Genomic DNA, 20,969 nt, shown 5'->3' on the forward strand with positions numbered 1-20,969 from the left:
GGAAAGGGATCTGAGGGGTATCGAGCCTTCACATTCCCATTGCTTACTGGTTTTGGCCTTGTGGTTCTGGTGTGGCCCTCCGGGGTCCCTTTCCTTCCTCTTGTTCTGAACCTTTTCTAGTGCTTATGTTTGTGTCTCTTTCCCTCACTCCTCTCCTTCCTTTTTTTCCTTCCTTTTCCTTTTCCTTAACTGTTGCACCAGACCTCACTCCTCCTGTTTGTTTAATTTCACTGGAAAATAAGGGGGAATGAATGAGTTAGCTTTTGCTGGATTGAAGTTCCAGTGCCCCAGGGACCACAACTTTAGGAAATGGAATTGTTCCTCTGCCCAAGGGCACAGCAGAATGTGGTAGGGGGCTCCAGGGTCAAGCAGCATGGCAGTGGGCCTAAGGCACTTGGGCAAAAACCTTTTCTATGGGCAAGTTTTTAGTCAAAATCCAATTATGTTACTGGTTCCTTCCCAGTTAAGTCCTTGTCCTAAATCACTTCCCACCTAAAATATTTATGCTGACCACTCATGAGGATGGGGGCAGCTCTTCTCTTTTTTGATTGACACCTTCCTGTCCCACCCTTTGGGGGTGAGGGGAGTGTATGGATAGAGGTGGCCTCCTTCATTGTTTCAATTTGGTTTCCGTCCTCCCTTTAGCCAAACTCCTTAGCTATCTTTCCTTCAGTTTAGTTGGGGGACCTGCAGTGAGTCCATGGGACTCACCTAAAATACAATTTCTGCCTGCAGGCGGATGGAGATGGGAGTTGGGAAACGGTTCATCAGCTGCTCTGTGGGGGCTAGGGCGAGCTCAGGGAGCTGCCTAAGGCACTGGGGCATGTGCACTGCTTCCCTTACCTGTTACCTCACCCTGTGATGCTTCTGTAGACAGCTGTTGGCTGCTCCTCAGTTTGTTGTTGGCATTCCGGGAGTGAGTGGTAGCATTGGGGGTGGGAGCAAGGGTGGGGGATGAAAGGGGGAAGGGAGCCGTCTTTTTTTTTTTTTTTTTTTGGAATGCTGTCTTAAACTTTTATTCTGGTAATCTTTGTTCCGGGACAAAATGAGTCCTTGAAAATGGGTCAGCTCTGGGGCTTTTAGCATGTGCCTGATGTGGACTTGGAGAAGGCTAAGAAAGAGAGCACTCCTTGTCCCAGGCAGAGAGTCCTGTATTGTGACTTGGGACTTGTGTAAACAGAGAATGGGGTTTACAGATGCATGCCTTCCTCTGGAGCCAAATGTGGCTTCTGGCCAATCTCATTGCCAAGGTTAGAGCTTCTTCACGGGCCCTTGGAAGGCAGCTCTAGAACTGCAGGGATCATTGGGAGGGAAGCAGACCCATCGCTCAGGGGCACCAGTGGGAAGATGGTTTTGCCCTCCTGCCTCTGCTGCTGCCGTTTTGCTCAGGGTCAGGGGTCAGACCTTGTTTATTCTCCGTGCCCCAGATGGATGAGTCTGCACATGAGTTGTTCTTGAAGTGTTAGGTTTCCTGTGGCTCTCTTCCATTGGCCCGAGATGGGAAGTGCAGGAGCTTTCTTGGCAGGGGGCAGCCTTGCTACCTTTGTGGTTTGGTTTGGTTTGGTTTTGGTCAAATACTTACCTCCCAGGGCTCTTTAGGTGCTTCTCCCATGCATCTCCTGCTTCATGGAGAGAAGGTATGCCAAGGAAAGGTGTGTGACTCAGCAGGTTCTTGTGGGATACACGTCTGTCTCTGATTTAACATAGTAGTGCCAAGACAAGCTTGTCTTGGGGCTGGGGAATTTGTCATTTCATCTCTCCCTTCGGACAGAGTTTTCAGAGCTAGATTCCTTCCTAGGTCCCAGCTGACGCTAACTTTTGCCCGACCATTCATCCTGGGATAGCTAGTCAGCCAGTGTTTATGGAGCCCTGTAAAAGCGCTTTGGATACAGGCTTTCATTTGATCGTGACAACAATTTTGTGAGCTAGGTGCTATCATTATCCCCATCTTACAGATGAGGGAAACACACTTAGAAAGGAGGATATTAATTATCTAGGTTTACAAAGCTATTAAGTGTCTGAGGCTAGATAGATGGATAGATGGATGGATAGGTAGGTGGGTGGGTGGATAAATGGGTAGGTAGGTATGGGTGTGGGACAGACGGATAAGATAGATGGATAGAGACAGAGACAAACAGGTAGATGGATGGATGGATGGATAGGCAGGTAGATAGGTAGGTAGGTAACTGTGTAGATAGGTAGATGGATAGGTAGGTGGATTGATGGATGATAGCCATATAGGTATATACACAAATGATGGATAGGTAGATAGATAGATAGATAGATAGATGATAGGCAAGCTGACCTTGGATCTTTGGTAGGCAGTCAGCATGTTGGGACTACACCTAGCTATTGAGGAGTGACTAGTCTGCGAGTGAAGCTGAACTCTAGGAGACACTCAGGCTTTCACAGAGTTTGGAGAGGTGTTGTTTTGAGCTTTGCAGTGAATTTTAGGTTTGTAAACATGTGTGGAGAATATCTTTAATTTAATGACCTTGCTCCAGGGGTTTCCGGTTGCATGTTTTCCCTGCATTTCTCAGAGCAAGTAGAGAGTCCTTTTGGGGAAGCTTTGGGAGAATGTGACTGTTGATGTTTCTCCAGACTACTGTGTTTGTGCAGGAGGAGGCTGTGGAGTAAGAGGAGAGCCCAGAGATCAGGGAATTCTGAGCACAGTTGCCAGGTTTCCCCACTCCCCTCCCGGCCAGCCTGAGCAGAGTTGAATGGGTGTCAAGCTAAAAGTCTCTCCTGGAATAGGTCAGGTTGTTTTCATGTGGCTATAGGGACCTTGTCACCTGCATGGTCTCCTTGGAGCTAGAAGCTCCTGTGAACAGGAAATATAAATATCAAATGTCAGCGTTCTTTTCTCTCCCTTTGCAGGTGTTCAGGACAGACCTGATCACAGCGATGAAGCTTCATGACTCCTACCAGCTGAACCCAGATGAATACTATGTGTTGGCTGACCCTTGGAGGCAGGAATGGGAGAAGGGGGTCCAGGTGCCAGTGAGCCCAGGGACTATACCAGAACCTGTGGCCAGGTAGAAACATACATACCATAAAAAAATCCCTTCTCTTCCTCCCTGCTACTCTCTTTCTCCTGTACATATCAACTGGGGAGTTGTACTTCTAAGAGCCTTAGTGGATAAAGGTGGAAATTGTAAAGTATTGATTGTATATGAGGATATAAGTGAAAGAGAAACACACTAGGCATACACTTCAGGGCACAGGCAAGAGTTCTGCTAAGTTCCATTGTCCTCTTGACTGGATTTTCCAGCCATACCTGTCCAAGATTTCTGTCTTCTAGGAACATTTTTTTTAGAGGAGGGAAGGTTAATTATTTAAAATTAAATTTTATTTCTTTTAGTCAAATAAAACGATCTTGCTTCCCCCCATTCCTCTCCTTCCCCCCGCCAAAAAAAAAAAAGAAAAGAAAAGAAAAAGAAAATCCCTGTTGCAAACATAAGGAGTCATGCAAAACAAATTTCCCGTCTTGGGAGAGAATGTAAAAAAAAGTCTCAGTTTTCATTCTGAGTTCATCATCTCTCTGTTAGGTCAATAACATCGCTCATCTCGAATCCCATGAAACGGTGGTTTGTCTTTGTATTGATCAGCATTCTGAAGTCTTTCAAAGTTGTTTGTCTTTACAATAATGGTGTATAAATTGTTCTTCTGGTTCACCTTACTCCACTCTGCATCAGTTCATACAAGTCTTCCCAGGTTTCTCTGAAACTGTACCTTTCCTCATTTCTTATAGCACAATAGTATTCCATTTCATTATATGGTGTGTGTGTATATAAATATATATATATATATAAACCTGTTATATTCTATAACATACAATATAGTATGTATGTGTGTGTGTATATATATATATATATATACACACACACACACACACACACTTATATATAGTTATATACTATAATTTGTTCAGCCTTTCTGCAATTGTTGAGGACCCTATTAGTTTCCATTTGTTTGTGACCACAAAAACTACTGCTCTAAATATTTTTGTACAAATGGATCCTTTTTTTCTTTTATGTTTTTTGAAATATAGACCTAATTTTGGTATTGCTGGGTTGAAGGACATGCACAGTTAATAACCTTTGGGACATAGTTTCAAGTTGCTTTCCAGAACTGCTGGACTAATTCAAAATTCCACCAACAGTGTATTAATGGACCTGTTTTCTCACAGCCCCTCTGGCATTTGTCATTTTATTTTTTTTGTTATCTTTGCCAATCCAATAGATGTGAGGTAGTACCCCAGAGCCATTTTAATCTGCATTTCTTTAATAGTGATTTAAATAATTTTTTCTTCAAATGGCTATGGATAGCTTTGATTTCTTCTTCTGAAAAGTGCTTATTCATATCCTTTGACCATTTATCAATTGGGGATCAACTCTTATTCTTATAAATTTGAATCTATTCTCTGTATATCTTAGAAATGAGACTCTTATCAAAGAAACTTGTTGCAAAGATTGTTTTTCTCCATTTATCTGCTTAGTGGTTCTAAGAGTTCCTTAAGCTTCAGGGGGGACATTTGGAGACATACCAAGTGCTTCTTCATCTTCAGTTCAATTAAATAAATACCCATCATGTGCCAAAAGGGAGACATGGAGTGGCCAATGAACTGGCCTCAAATCCCAGAAGATCTAGCTAGGTTCAAGTCTTGTCCTTGACACAAACTGCTTTGTGACCCTTGGCAAGACAATCTTGCAGTGCTCTAGGCAGATTTCTAAGACTATAAATTGCAGTGAAGGGACTGACCAGCATGGATAGAGGGAGTCCCTCATCAGGAGCTCCCTATACTAATCCCTGCTCTCAGGAAGCATTTGGTCTTTCAGTTGCTTACAGTGTTGTACAGTGGAAAGAGCACTAAATTTGGAGATAGGACTTGGTATTGAATCTCTGCTCTGCCTCTTTCCCACCTGTGTGACCCTGGGCAGACCATTTGGGACTTAGTTCATTATATAAATGAAGAGACAATACTAGAGTTTCCCTAAGGTTCTTTCCATGTCTGTCTAAATTGATGTTCCTGTCTTCCATCGTTGATTTTCATTCTGGGATGGGAATATGAAGGTCCTTGGTAGGCAGTCTGGTTTTCATCCCTGATATGGGAAATCTCTTTGGTACCTGCTTTGGTTTGCTCTACCTTCTCAGGTAGACAGATGTGAGAAAACCTGAGGGATTGGTGTGGGAGGTGGAGAGGAGAGAACCCAGCTGTGAAAGAAAAGTTATTTGTTAAAGTTCACCTATTAATGATAATGACAAGGTAAAACCTTCACACACTGGTTCTTTCTCTTGGCTTATTTATTCATATATTCATTACCCATGTAAGCAGAGATTCAGACTCTCTCTGACTCATTCTCCAAAGACCGATGGTACCAGTTTGCCTATTGGTTTACTGTCCCATCTTGTTTTTTGACTGGGAGAATCTAGATCATACATCTAAGGATGGAAAGAACCTGAGAGCCCACGAATCAAGCCCCCTCATTTTACACAAGAGGAAGTTCATTCCCAGGCAAAGTGCCTCATTCAAAGTCATACAACTAGTAAATAGCAGAGCTGAAATTCGAACCCAGGTCCTTTGAATGCAGTTCTAGGGTTCCTTCCTAAGTACCACACTGCCCGTGATGAGGGAAGGACCTCTCACCGTGGTTTCTCTACTGAAGTTGTTCGTTGTCCTCCAGCCTCATGATGTGGATACTGAATTCTGCTTTGAGCTTGTGGCTCTTCATTGGCTTCCCATGACCTTCATCCCCACGAGAAGCCTCAGGGGCAGCACACCTGAGCGTTGGACATTGTAGGAGATGGCTCCACTTCTAAGATTCTGGAGATGCTTAACTGTAAACACAATCTTTTCCTTGTCCACCACTTCTCTCCTAACTTATTCTTTACCTTCACGTGGCCTCTGGATAAACAAAACTACCGTTGGGGGCGGGGGGGCATTTGTGAGACTGTCTCATCCTAAAAGGTGTTCTCATGCTCTCTAAAGAGTTGGGGACTATGGGTCTGTAGGGTAGGACATGCTCTTTAACCTGGACTTTGAGGCCATCCGTTCAGCTCTTCCTTGAAGTCTTTTCCTTCTCCCTAGGCAGTAACCCTTCCTCCTGGATTCCCAGCTGCCTTTTATGAGTTGTCATCCCTCCATTAGAACATGAGCTTCATGAGCACAAGGACTGACTGACTTGCTTGAATTCGTATCTCTCGAATTTAGCACAGTGCCTGGCACATTCTACATAATTAATTATTTTTTGGGTGGGGCAATGGGGGTTAAGCGATTTGCCCAGGGTCATACAGCTAGTAAGTGTCAAGTGTCTGAGGCTGGATTTGAACTCAGGTTCTCCTGAATTCAGGCCGGTGCTTTTATCCACTGTATCACCTAGCTGCCCCTACATACTTAATTAATAATCAGTCAATCTTTCACTCGCTCTCTCTCTCTCTCTCTCTCTCTCTCTCTCTCTCTCTCTCTCTCTCTGTTTCTCTGTCTCTCTCTGCCACTAGCCTCTTGTCTCTCTTTGTCTCTTTTCCCTAAGTCCTCCCCCCCAAAATGAATTTTCTCACATTTTGTCAAAACAGTTTTTGGGGACCTTTCCTTCCTTTTTATCAGGAACTCTCTGGAATCATTTTATATACAATTTTCTTAAATTCCCTATTAGATTGTAAGCACCTTGAGGATCAAGATTTGTTTTTTGATGTTGTGGCCTCATCTTCAGGGCCTATTGTGATGCCTTACAAATTGTGGGCACTTAGGAGCAGCTAGGTGGTGCAGTGGATAAAAGCACTGGCCCTGGATTCAGGAGTACCTGAGTTCAAATCTGGCCTCAGTCACTTGACACAAGCTGTGTAACTCTGGGCAAGTCACTTAACCCCCTATGCCCCGCCCCCCCCCCAAATCTTTATAGCAGATTGTGGGCACTTAATAAATGTTTCTTAACCACCATTCCTCACCCTATCTCCCCCCACCCTCACTCCCCACCCCTCCTGTCAATACAATTTTTCTGCCACCTGAAGTGAAGGGTTGCAGTCTTGGATTACTTGGGCTTAATATGAATAAAGTTAAATGGGCTGCAATTAACCCCCTTTGAGGTCAGACACACATTTGTAAGACCACAGAGCTGGTAAAGTAGATCTCATTACCCTCTGTTAGCCAAAAGCCTATTAGGAAGGATAAAAGAAGCAGAATTGGGTCCTCTCTGAGGGATTTACAGTCTAGAATCTTGAGAGGGGACTAGAAAAGCAAAGTCCGTGATGATCATTCACCCCTCATGTTTCTCATTCTTCTGGACAGCAGAGAGCAAGTATATGTGTCATAAAATTCTCCCCTAGAGAGGTGCCCAGCCAGGTGTTTGGTGCCCAGGTCATTGACCAAGGATTTAAAATTTTTTAATTTAATTTGGGGGGGGGGCGGGGCAGGGCATTGAGGGTTAAGTGACTTGCCCAAGGTCACACAGCTAGTAAGTGTCAAGCGTCTGCGGCCAGATTTGAACTCAGGTCCTCTTGAATCCAGGACCAGTGCTTTATCCACTGTGCCACCTATTTGCCCCTTTATTTACTTTGTTTGTTTGTTTGTTTGTTTTGGGGGCAATGGGGGATAAGTGACTTGCCCAGGGTCACACAGCTAGTAAGTGTCAAGTGTCTGAGGCTGGATTTGAACTCAGGTACTCCTGAATCCAAGGCCAATGCTTTATCCACTGCGCCACCTAGCTGCCCCCCTTTATTTACTTTTAACCTAATTTTGAGCAGGGGTCTGGAAAAAGAACATCGTTTTTGTACAAAGTGGGTAGAAATGCTAGGCTGAGTGTTTCATCTAAACTTTTAGTAGTGGAGTTTTTCTGTTTGGTTCCAGAAGGCTTCAAGAACAGTGTATGGAACCTGAAAAGAGATCAATATAAGCTTTATATCAGACAAAATGTTGTAATAATTAGAGCTATTCAAAAGTAGAATGAGCTGCCTTGGGATGTATTGGGGTTCCCTCCTTACTGGGAAGAGGCTGAGTAACCACTGGTTGGATATGCTGTAGGGATTCTTTTTCTTGTATATGTTGGACTACATGGTCTCTGAGGCCCATTCCAATTCCAAACTTCTGTCATTCTGTGTTTCTGAAATAAATCCCTCTAGTTTAGCTATCTACAATATGATGTAGATAAAATCTCCTGTTCCGTGAACTTGGGTATTGTTAGCATTTATGGAAATATATCCATAGAATGCTTTGAGAAACTTGGAGGCATTTGTTCAAACTGCTAAGGATCATAAATTTGGAGCTAGATCCAAAGAGATCCTCTAGTCTGACCTATCTTTCCTGACCCCTGATTCCCTATCCCTGTGTAATAGATGAGAAAATTGAGACAGTCAAGGAAAGTGGAAAGAAAACATACTTTTGGAGTTATAAGACTTGCCTTTAAATACTACTTCCAACTTGTGTGATATTAGGAAAATCTTTTAACTTTTCTGGTTTCAGTTTACTTATCTGTAAAATGTTGGTCTCTTACGTTGTCTCTTCTAACTTTCAGTCTAAGATCTCATGGTCCAGAGAGCAAAAGTGACTTGCCCAGTGCTTAGCTAGCACAGGGCCTGGTACACAGTAGACTTTGAATTTCCCAAGTCAGCAATCTTTCTGCTACACCATCTCTTTTAGAGACTTCAACTTTTGTTTGGACTCCAATTGGAGTCTAACTCATCAATTCCCTGCCTTCTATTAGGAATGCTCTGGAGTCATCTCCAGCCATTGAAGAGATCTGCCTTTCTTCCCAACAAACATTTATTGGGACTTTCTGGTGTGGTAAGGCAAGTTCCATCTTAAAGATGTGAGGAGCCCACAACTTTAGCCTTCCGGGCTTCCCAAATGAGCTCTTGCCATTTCTCTAGTGCCTGATGAAGTTGGATCATGTCATATTTCAAGTACAAATTACTGGGATGTACCCCGGTGGTTTGGTTTTTTTTTTCCCCATCAGAGCCGCCAGTTACCTTCCTCTGGCTTCCCAGTGTTTTTCCATATCTTTGTAGCTTTTATCCTTTGAACTCATTGCTTGTGTTAGCCTGCTGTAGCTTTCTGCACCATTCTCAAAGATCTGGTGTCCTACTTAGTAAGACAGACTTGTTCTAATGGGTCCTGGCAGGGACAGGCATGATTAATAAGAATTAGTTTAGGAACTCCCTTTGATCTTTTGAAACTCAGGTTTCAGTTTTCTCTGAAGATGTGGTGGAGTCAAACCTGCTGCTGTTGTGTGAGGAAGGGATATAAGGGGTGGGCTGAGAAGAGTGGGGGGCACAGGGGGAGGAAGGGAGGGGCAGGACAGGGGTAGGCACCTTAGCCACTGGTAATGTCATAGCCGGGTGGAGGAGAAAGAGCCGATTTGAGAGGAGTCTCTTAGCCCATGTTTCTTCATGCCTCTGTTTCTGGCTTGGAACTCTCAACTACCTCCGATCTTGGTTTTAAATTATGATGACACTTTTTGGTGATGGTGGTGGTGGTGGTAGTAGTAGTGGTGGTGGTGGTGGTAGTAGTAGTAGTAGTAGTAGTAGTGGTGGTGGTGGTGGTAGCAGCAGCATTAGTAGTAGCAGGAAGCCTTCACATAGTGCTTTTTTTTTTTTAGGTTTTTTTTTGGGGGGGGGTGAGGCAATTGGGGTTAAGTGACTTGCCCAGGGTCACACAGCTAGTAAGTGTTAAGTGTCTGAAGCTGGATTTGAACTCAAGTCCTCCTGACTCCAGGGCTGGTGCTCTATCCACTGTGCCACCTAGCTGCCCCCACATAGTGCTTTTAAAAAGCTTCACACATTTTAGATACATTACCTCATTTGAACTCATCAACCTCTCTTTGAGGTGAAGGCTATTATTTTATCCATATAACATATGAGGAAATTGAAACTCAGGGAGGCCAAATTACTTGTCCAAGGTCACTTAGCTGATAAGTATTTAAGGTGGGATTCAAACCCAGATTTTCCTGACTCTAGTTCTGTTCCATCTACCACTCACTCTGTGCTTCTGGTGTGGAAAGTTCCTTATCTAATGAAGATCAACAGTCACCTATAATTACAGTGTTAAAAAAATTGGTTGGTTCAGTAACTTTTTCGTGGTCACAGTGAGTTTGTTTTGAAGACAGTACTTGAACCCCATTTTTCTTGATTCCAAGGTCAGCCCTTTAGCTGCTATACCACATTGCCTCTCATTTGTACTATTAGGTCTTGGAGACGTTCGTGCGTGTGTGTGTGTGTGTGTGTGTGTGTGTGTGTGTGTGTTTTGGCAGTTTGGGTGGTGCTGGAGAGTATGCTTTGATACTTTGAAGGACGGGGGAATCTTTAATGTTCTAGGAGGTATCAAAAATAAACTCGTGTCTTCTAGGCTGGATCATGAAGTGGAAATAGGTGACTGCCTACTTAGCCACTAGGTTAATTTTATCTCTCTGTTTCTCAGGGTAATGTCTGAGGAGAAAGCCCTCATGTTCATCAGGCCAAGGAAATACATCCTCTCGTCCGGCTCGGAGCCACCAGAGTTGGGCTATGTAGACATCCGTACGTTGGCAGATAGTGTATGTCGCTATGACCTCAATGACATGGACACTGCATGGCTGGAACTGACCAATGAGGAGTTCAAGGAGATGGGTGAGATGATATGGGTTGCTTCCCTGCCCCAGGTTTTCTCTTGACTTAAGACAAATAGGGGAGACCTTACACTAAGGAGGGTAAGAAGGGAGTGGAAAGAGTTCCCATTGACCACCAAATAACATTGAAGATAATTTAACTTGGAAATTGAGACACAGGACAGTCTGGTCCCAACTTCTTTTTCCAGCTTTATTATCTACAGTGTTATTTAGGATAATGGGATCAGAGAGTTATAGCTGGAATAATAGTAAGAACTCATTCATATAGTGCTTTAGGGTTTTCTAAGCATTTTACTTACTCTATCTCATTTGAGCCTTTCTACAGCCCTAAAAGGTGGGCAGTACAGTTATTATCTCCTTTTTGCAGATAAGGAAACTGAGGCTCAGGGAGAAGCCCCTGTGAATGACTTTCCCATGCTTATTAAGAAAGTATCAAAGGTAGGATTTGAACCCCGGTTTTCCTGACTCCAAGTCCTGGGACATGTTAGAGGCTTTCTATTCTAAAGCCCTCATTTTATGGAAAGGAAAATGATGTTTCCCCATGGTCACAAGGTGATAGATCTATTTGGTGGAGCTAGGATTTGAGCCCAGGTCCTCAGATTCCAAATCGAGTGTTCCTCTTAGTGAATATCCCACAAGGATAGAAACAGGCTGCACTTGAAACATATACAAATTATCAATAGCTTCATGAGAAAAAAAAAGGTTAAAAATCTGTAATGATCAGAGAAATGCTAATTAAAAACCACCGGGCGATTTCCCCTTGATAACCATCAAATTGGCAAAGATAATAAAAGACAACAGAATTCAAAGCCAGTGCAACTACAGTAAAATAGACATGTTAATGAATCCAGCCACACTCATCATCTCAGGAGACCCTTTCCCTGAATGTTCTGTGTGTTTTCCTGCCTTGGTGTCTTTGCTTAGGCTCTGATACCTGCCTGCAGTGCCCTCTTCACTTCTGTTCACTCATCTGAGTACCACCCATTCATTCCCCAAGGAGCAGCTCAGATTGTCCTCCCTAAAGTCATCCTGGAGTCCTCAGCCCATGGATTCTCTACCTCAGGTCCTCATGTGTACTGATTCAGGAGTTGGACTTTGAATACCTCCTGATTCTGGGACCAAGGACCTGAGCTCAAACCACACTATGACATTTATTGTGACCATGGGCAAGGCAGCCTCTCTGTGTGTCAGCTTCCTCCTCTGTAGAAATAAGTTCAGCTAGATGTCCTCCTCTAAGGTCCCTCCCAGCCATAAATCCTATGATCCTTTTATTCTCAACGTCAAAGACACAGGCATGAAGTTAACAGGTTATCCGATAGAATCTAGGCAAAGTATATGACCCTTAGCACTCATTTCACCTGTTCTGTATTCTTTCTGACCTTTTACGGGCCATCTTGCTGTGGCCCTTTCTTGACAATGGGCCAGCTAGGTATGGGCCAGCTGAGGGTGCCCAGATGCCTCCTGGTGTTCTTTATCAGACGCTAAAGGACACAAGAGGAAGGCGCTTTGTGTTTTTTGTGGATGACTTTAAAAATACCATCTGAACTCATCAGGTTTAAACATATTTCTGAATGTTCTGGCAGAGTCATCCATCCTTCTTAACACTGACCACACATGCCCAGAGACTTTCGTCTTCACTATATTATTAGACTGCTGTAGTAAATATTAATTATAGGGAAGAGGTTTATGCTTTCAAAGCCAAGTGTCTTGAAAACGCATAGGAAAAGCTTGGGTGTGAAGTGCTGAAAGAGGGTGTGAGAAGATGGAGGCTAGAGGCACTGTAAACATGAACTCCTAAATAGTTTGTTTGACACTTACGATGCTTCTCCCTGTGGTTTCTTCCTTCAAAATATAGAGTCGCTGAAGCCAGGTGGGTATTCTAAGATCCGAGTGATAACAGTAGCCTTAGATTTGACACACAGGTCTGTGCACTTATCTAAGGATACTGTCACTGAATTTCCTGCTGAGTCCAACCCTGGGTTTTTTGCTCTTCAAAAGACTTAGGTCAATAATCTTGTATCAGAGCATAATGGGATGATTGCTTCTGAAACTGAGTCTGCAGTGACTCTCTTGGGATTTGCAAACTATATGATGGGCTCATTGGAATCCTCAGCGTCTTGAAAGTAATTGTGCTTTTCATTTCTATAGCACTTTTTCCCCACAACATGCCTATTAAGTTAGGTATTTGTAAGCATTATTATACCCATTTTGCAGATGAAGGAACAGGTTCAGAGAGTGAATGTGACGGATTAATGGTGAGGTACTGGATATGAATTCAGCTCAATTCAAGTCAACAAGCATTTATCTATTAAGCACCTACTGTGTGCCTGGGCTATTTGCTGAGTGCTGAGTATACAAAGAAAAACAAAAAATAAACAAAACCGTCCCTGTTTTCAAGGAGCTTGTAGTCACACAATGTGCAAACAAGTATGTCCAAACAAAATATATGTAGGATGGACCCGAGATAATGACCAGAGGGAAGGACTGGCATTAAGGGGAAGGGAGAGGCTTCTTATAGAAGGTGGGACTTTAACTGGGACCTGAAGGAGTTTGGGGAAACAGGGCATGACTAGGATGGAGAGAGCTGGGGCACTGAGAGACAGTATGGAGAGCTGGACTGTGAGAGGGCCCCAAGTTTGGACATGGACTGTCTTGTGTGAGGAACAGCGAGGGGAAGAAAAAGACATGGAGGGGAGGACTTTGTAAGGCAGCTGGAAAGGCATGGATCATCAAACAGGTTGACAGGCTTTAAAAGCCAAACACAGCATTTGGTATTCGATCCTGGAGGTAATAGGGAGCCATTGGAGTTGGTTGAATATTGGGGTGACACAGCCAGCATTCTTTCAACTATACCATGATACCAGCTGTATTGGGCCAAGTACTGTATTTGGAGTCAAAAAACTCTGTTCAAATCCTCCCTCTGACACTCACTGACTGTATGATTACATGAGAAAGCATATGTAAAACACTTGGTGAACCTTAAAGTGCCTTTTAAGTGCTAGCTATTATTATTGTTGTTGTTGTTATTGTTGTTCTTCTTCTTATTTTTGGGCAGGACAATGAAGGTTAAGTGACTTGCCCAGAGTCACACAGCTAGTAAGTGTCAAGTGTCTGAGGTTGGATTTGAACTCAGGTCCTCTTGAATCCAGGGCCAGTGCTTTGTCCACTGCAACACCTAGCTCTGCCCCCTGCTAGATATTGTTATTATGAACATAAGCAAGTCACTTAACCCCTCTGAGTTTCCGTTTTCTCTTCTTTCAAATGGGGATAATTATATACCAAGTACCCACCTATAAAGTTTATTCTGAGGCTCTGAGATAATCCTTGTTTTGCAAACCATGCAGTATTTGATAAAATCAAATCTAGTCTCAGACACCTGCTGTCTCTCTCTGACACAGGGCAAGTCACTTTGTCTCTTAGTTAAGTGGCCTCAGTTTCCTCAGCTGTAAAGTGGGACAGTAATAGCCCCTACCCTGCAGGATTGTTGTGAGGATCCTATGAGATGACATTTGTTACAAGTGCTTAACCCCAGGGCCTGGTATACAGGAGGTGCTCTGTAAGTTGTAGCTATCATCATCATCATTGTTGTAGTAGTAGAAGTGTATTCACAAAGAATGCACCTCCAGGTTCTCAGCCCTTCACTACCTCTGGGTGACAGGTTACCCCACAGGGTGGGGCTCAGCTCTCCAATACCCAGAGGCTGAGCAGATGTCAATCACAGAATCACGAGTTTGGGACAGGAAGACACCTAAGACACATAATGCAGCCCAGCCCACAGAGGGGTTAAGTGACTGAGAGAGAATTTGAACCAGAGTCAAGTGTCTCCAGATCCAGTGCTCTTTCTTTTATCCCATGATGGCTTCTAGTCAGTCAGTGAGAGCTACAGCATAGACTGTGATGGGGGCTTGTAAAGATGGCCCCCGTGCAGACACTACGCCTACAGAGCTTACGCTTGAGCTGCAAGTAAGAATGATTTTAACCAGTGATTGTTGTGTTTCTTTCCACATTCCCTCTGCTGTATCTTGCTTCACTTGGTATGACACAAGTAAAGGGCCTGCAGATCAAAGGCACTCAGCGAATGCCTGGCTTTGGAGATCAGTCCCTTGGCTCCATGGCAAAGGGCGGCACGGTTCTTGGGGGCCCTCTGGATGGGGTGGTACATTCCCATTCGCATTTTGGTCTCTTTCACTTCTCCCTCAGGAATGCCAGAGCTGGATGAGTACACCATGGAGAGGGTCCTGGAGGAATTTGAGCAAAGATGCTACGACAACATGAACCATGCCATTGAGACTGAAGAAGGCCTTGGGATTGAGTATGATGAGGACGTTGTCTGCGATGTCTGCCAGTCTCCAGATGGGGAAGATGGCAATGAAATGGTTTTCTGTGACAAATGTAACATCTGTGTGCACCAGGTACATAGCTGGGATAACCCAGAAGCCATGTGGGACTGCGGGCCCATCTCCTTGACTCTCCAGATTAGGTGGGGATTGAGCATCTCACTCTGTAAACAGTGCTGATGACGACCTCCCGCTTGTGCTTACCCACTTTGAAGACACCCCCCCCCCCAGTAGGATCCCTGCTTAGAAAACCACACATGTTAAACATTTCCCAATTTATATATATAAATATATATATAATTTGTATATATACGTATATATAAATTAAATATAATTATATTTAATATATAAAAATAAAATAAATATATATATTTAATTTTTTTGGTAAGGCAATTGGGGTTAAGTGACTTGCCTAGGGTCACACAGCTAGTAAGTGTTAAGTGTCTGTGGCCAGATTTGAATGCAGGTCCTCCTGATTCCAGGGCTGCTGCTCTATCCACTGTGCCACCTAGGTGCACCCCCCACCCCCAATTTTATATATATATATATATATATAAAATTTTTTTTTTGGTGAGGCAGTTGGGGTTAAGTGACTTGCCCAGGGTCACACAGCTAGTAAATGTCAAGGGTCTGAGGCAGGATTTGAACTCAGGTACTCCTGAATCTAGGGCCTGTGCTCTATCCACTGCATCACCTAGCTGCCCCTCCCCAATTATATTTTAATCCAGTTTGGGCAGCTTCAAGTTTGACATCTCCCGGGTAGAAGGTGTTCTGCTGTCCTGAGGTTTGGTTTTTCCCTCTTTGTTGACATAGCTGGAGGGGAATGGCTTTTGACCTTTCATTTTTATTCACATGAATGCTGGATTTTTTGTGTTTTTTGAAAAGAGAAAATTCAGGGGTGGGACTGTTGCCTGACCATCCCTGATTATGAGCTGAAGAAGTGCCCGGTATTTGTAAAGCCCCTTAGAAGAATTTCATTTTGTTGGACTCATCCCCTGTGAATCTCCATTGTATCTCTTTAATATGTCAGTCATGTGTGTTAGGGCAGCTAGGTGGCACAGTGGATAGAACATCAGTCCTGGAGTCAAGAGGACCTGGGTCCAAATCTCACCTCAGACATTTACTAGCTGTGTGACCCAGGGCAAGTCACTTCACCCCAGTTACCTTAAACATCCGGGTCCATCTCCAGTCGTCCTGATGTATGTCTTGTCACTGGACTCAGATGGCTCTGGAGGAGAGAGTGAGGCTGGTGGCCTTGCACAGCCCTTCCTCACTTAATCCAGTTCAGTACAAGTCATGGCATCACCTCCCAATGTCACAGTCCTCCTGGAGAACGAAGGACAAACAGCACATGTGTCATAGCCATCTCTGTTTCTGTCTCATCCCTGTTAGAATGTAAGCTTGAGGAGGGCAGAGATAATATCTTCAAATATGAATTTTGTATCTCCTCTAGTACCTAGCATTCATGCATGTGTGTATTTAGCAAACAGTTATTGTGCACAGAGCTCTCTTGGTCAAAGAGAAGTACACAGTCATCAGCCTTGTGGAACTGTATAGAAAGATAAGACACAAATACACATAACCATAATGTGCAACATTCTATAACAAGGCATTAGAGAGCTGCAAAATATTTTGTGAGGTCTAAGGAGGAAGACTCTTACTGACAAGGTAGGTCAGGGAGGGCTTCATAGAAGAGGGGGCATCTGAGTTGAGTTTTAAGGGAAAGAGGCAAAGAGGAGGGAGAGGATTCCAGGCATAAGGAGGAGTTCAAGGAAAGGCACAGGCAGAAGCATAGAAGGTGCCATCCTTTGACAAGGTATAGTCCCATTTGGCTGTAGTGTGGTAATGTCATCAGTTTGGGGCTGGATCTGTGACCACGTCTATGCACGTTAGTGTTGGGAACTTCCCTCTTCCAATGCAGTTTGACACCTTCTTTGCAACCTATATCCTTATAGAATCATTGAGCAAAGAACTTTAGCCCAGGCCTTTCTGACTTGAGGGCTGGCTTTTTAGTTGCCACAAATTATAGACTTAGAGTTAGAATGGACCTGAAGGGTCATCTAATTCAGCTCCTTTTACACATAAGGAAACTGAGTCTCAAGAGCTGAAATGATTTGCCAAAGGTCACACACTTGAAAGCCAGTATTTGCTCTCCATTCTTCTGGTGCCAAATCAAGTGATCTTTCCATAGCACCACACAGCTTCATGGCAAATATGAGATAAAACTAGAAAGGGAAGGGGAGACACATTGTAGAGGGCCTCGAACAACACACAGAAGAAGTTGGCTTTTCTTTGGGAACTGATAGGGAGCCACTGAAGAGGTCTGAGTGACATGAATGAATGAATGAAGCTTTTATTAAGTGCTTTGCTATTTGCACTGGGGAGTACAAATAGAAAATAGAGACAGTCCCTGCTCTCAAGTAGCTAACATTCTCATGAGAAAGACAATACATAAGGAAGGTTTCAGCTACAAGTGAGATAGAAAGGTCCCGTGCTTTCCAACTTGAAGTAGAATATGAAGGGGACTTTTTCTTATAAGGCACCCTGTTCTGGAATGGGCATTCATTACCCAACTGTCTTGGATGTGTCAGTTAAGTCTCATGGGAAGAGAAGGATCTCCATGATCACTTGGGGGCTGCTTACTTGTTGGTAGCATCTAATAATCCCTTAGGCTTTAGGACCGATCAGCTCAGTAATTAAGTAGTATAGTAGTTCCAATCTCCTTCTCTCCTTCCCTTCTTCTACCCCCCCCTCCCTCTTTCCTTTCCTTCCCTGCTTCATATTTTTCTTATTCTTTTTAAACATAGCACTGGGAAGAGAGTAGAGTTACATAGTTTGGATGTATGTAGGAACATGTACCTGGAATACTCCTCAAACCCTGATTACTGAACAAAGCACTCTGAGGTCTAAGTTTAGAATGACCACGTTGATATTATCCCAAACTGTGATCTTAAAACATCTCACAAGGCAAGCCCAACATGGGGATTCTTCTTGGGCTATGAGTTCCAGGGAAGAAAAATAAACTTCTTCCCCTACTCTAGATCAGGGTTTCTTAAACTTTTTCCACTCGCAACCCCTTTTTGCCTGAGAAATTTTTACACAACGCCAGGTATATAGTTACATAAAATAGGTATATGTAACCTTTTCTGGTTGCCAATTTTTTTGCCACCCCCACATTCAGTTATGAGACTCCATAGGGTGTCACGACCCACAGTTTAAGAAGCTAGGTTCCAGGTGGGTAGGCTTGGAATTTTTAAACTTTTGGGGGGAGGAAAGGATTGCTGGCTAACTTGTGATTTCATCCATGGGAGGCATTTCCCACTATGGAAACTCTCCATTGATGCAGATCAGCAGCTTGGCTTCAGTTTATTGTCCTGGAGAATTGTCTCCTTATCAGTGATATTTGTTGCTTTACTTTAACCTCTGACATTGGCCCTTTAACAAATTATCGTCTGCTTTCTGCTCTTGACCGAAAGCCTAGGGGATACTGTGCCTTTCATTCAGCTTGCTACTGTCTGTCTCGGGAGGCAATCCATGACCATGTAGGAGAAATAAAATGGGAAGGACCATATCATCTTGTAAGTGAAGAATCAGGTTCCCAGGGAAGTCAAGTGACTAGCAGTCTCACTGTTAGCAGTCAACCACAGAGCCACATCTGGAAAGTCTCTGGTGCTGCGTTCAGGTCTAGACTGGGTTAGTTACAAAAGAAGTAGCTCCCTTATCTCTCTCAGCTTCAGTCTCCTGTTCCACTAAATGAATAAGCTAAGACTTGTATTAAGCGCTAGCTAATGTTAATAAGGCAGCGTGGCACAGAGGGAGAGAAGTTTAGATTTGCCATTAAAGGTTGTGAGCTCACATTCTTGCTCCAGGACTGTCTGGGTAACCCTGGGCAAATTCCTTTCCCCCACTGGGCCTCAGTTTTTTCACCTGTAAAATGAGGGGGTTGGATTTAGCCTCTGCTACTAACTAGCTGTGAGACATGGAATAAGTCATTTTATCTACAGGGTGATTGCTTCCATCTCTAACGTCCCGAATGGTTTGGCAAGCCTTGGTTTTGTGGCTCTCTCTCCCCAGCATAGTGTTGCTTCTGAGGTTAACATAGTGGAATAGGTAGATTTTAGAGCTAGAACAGGACCCCTGGAGGTTTAGTCAATCCCCATTGTGCCAAGATTGGGAAAGCAACTTACCCAGGGTCAAATGGCTAGTAAGTGGGAGAGCCATGTTTCAGACCTAAGGCCTCTGACATTCTTCTCACTGTGCTTTGTTAAGTGTTCCGCACTTAGCAAGATGCTTCTCTGTATGTCATATCAGTATTCCAAGAAGCCTAGGAGATGGGGAGTACAAGAATTATTATTTCCATTTTACAGATGAGGAATTTGAATTTACAGAGCTAATTGGTGGTCAGAGTCAGGCCTTGCCGCCAAGTCAAGGGAAGATAGTTTGGTTTTAGCCTGTCTTTTGGTCTCACTGGGTATGCCTCCCCTTGCACACTCTGTGATCGAGACAGGACCATTTCTCTATTCCTCACTTTGTTACTCTATCTCCTGCCTCTATTCCTTGCACCTGGAATGATTTCCTTATTTACCTGCATTTCATGCAGCCCTTCTCTTCTTTCAAAATGAAGCTCAAGCACAGATTTAGATATAAAGCTGTTCCTGATTCCTCCCATCTGTTAGAAGCTCAAACTACCCTGTAGTTAGCTACTTTATATGTGTTTGTATTTATTCTCTTGATATTTGTTCTGCATACATTACATATGTACTTGTCTTCCCTGTTAGAATATAAGTACCTTGTGAGTATGGATTATTTCATTAAAGAATATATGTGTATATACACATATATAATACATATATAATACAAATATACACACATATATGTATATATTTATGCGTATGTGTGTATTTGTAGGTACAAATGACTATATCTACCTATCATCTATCTATCATGTTTATCATCTATTAATCATCTCTCTCTTTATCTAATTCTTCCCATCAACTAGTATTGGGCTTGGCACATGGTAGGCATAATAAATGCTTGCCAATTGGTTCATTGATTTATTGGATCTTCAAGGTCGCATGAACAGCAGGGTAGGAAAGCTGGGATTCAGAGCCCAATGCCCACATTCAGATGTAGTGGTCTGTAGGGGTCATTTCTTCATAGGCCCCTTTTGTCAAGGCGTTTGTGCCCTGATCCTATGGTATGCTTTATCTGATTTATTTTCAAGAGACTCAGAAGTGCTTTATTTATTTATTTTTTTCGGGGCAATGAGGGTCAAGTGACTTGCCCAGGGTCACCCAACTAGTAAATGTCAGGTGTCTGAGGCCAAATTTAAACTCAGGTCATCCTGAATCCAGGGCCAGCGCTTTATCCACTGCGCCACCTAGCTGCCCCAGAAGTGCTTTTCAAGCAAGAAATCATCTCTTGATTGTCTGGCTCTTCAAGCAGACACTGAGCCTGCTTTTATTCTTTGTAACCACCATAGGTACCCATCACCTTGGACTGCTCTCCTTCCCTTTCAGGGAGTTGGGCCTTTCCCCACAGGCCACCCAGGGCTTTGACTAGGTGCCGGTGCCTCTGCTGTCCTTGTCCGAGCCCAGATTGCGTTCTTCTTTGCTTCCACTGTACTGGTTTCCTTTTCACAGCTGAGCTCTTCAGATTTTATTGTGGTGGTTTGTTTTTCTTCCAAAGACCTGGAACTGTGTCACTGTTTCTCTTGACATAGTTTCCGGATAAAGTTCAAATTAAACTGTTATTTAAGACCCTGAAGAGCCTCATGGTCTTTTCTCCCCTGTGCTACATGTTTTACTTTGGCCTGCTCTTTATCCTTCACCACAGTCTTTATTGATTTAGCCTTTAACATCTGTAGCTTCTGTGATTTTTTTTTTTAATCCCTTGTCCATTACTCATTTGTTTTTGAATCCCAGGAAAAGAACTCACATTTTCTCCTTGTCTGTAGATTATCCCATTTTGGGTCCCCCAGAGGTAGTTTAGGACTGGTATTACATGGCTGTGTAGGCTTATTTTAGATCTGACCCAA

At 43.5% G+C, this 20,969-nt stretch overlaps 1 protein-coding gene across 11 annotated transcripts in view; it reads left to right on the forward strand.

Annotated features, from left to right (window-relative positions):
* JADE1 (jade family PHD finger 1) overlaps positions 1-20,969 on the forward strand; it is a 90,710-nt gene that overhangs the window by 43,816 nt on the left and 25,925 nt on the right. For all 11 annotated transcript variants that reach the window (XM_043970475.1, XM_043970472.1, XM_043970471.1 and 8 more), the window contains 3 exons: positions 2,878-3,035; positions 10,409-10,596; positions 14,796-15,007. In XM_043970475.1, the coding sequence (XP_043826410.1) occupies positions 2,878-3,035; positions 10,409-10,596; positions 14,796-15,007 (558 nt within the window). The remainder of the gene's footprint in view (positions 1-2,877; positions 3,036-10,408; positions 10,597-14,795; positions 15,008-20,969) is intronic.

This window comes from Dromiciops gliroides, chromosome 6 (assembly GCF_019393635.1).
Source record: "Dromiciops gliroides isolate mDroGli1 chromosome 6, mDroGli1.pri, whole genome shotgun sequence".
In the NCBI taxonomy this organism is placed as follows: domain Eukaryota; kingdom Metazoa; phylum Chordata; class Mammalia; order Microbiotheria; family Microbiotheriidae; genus Dromiciops; species Dromiciops gliroides.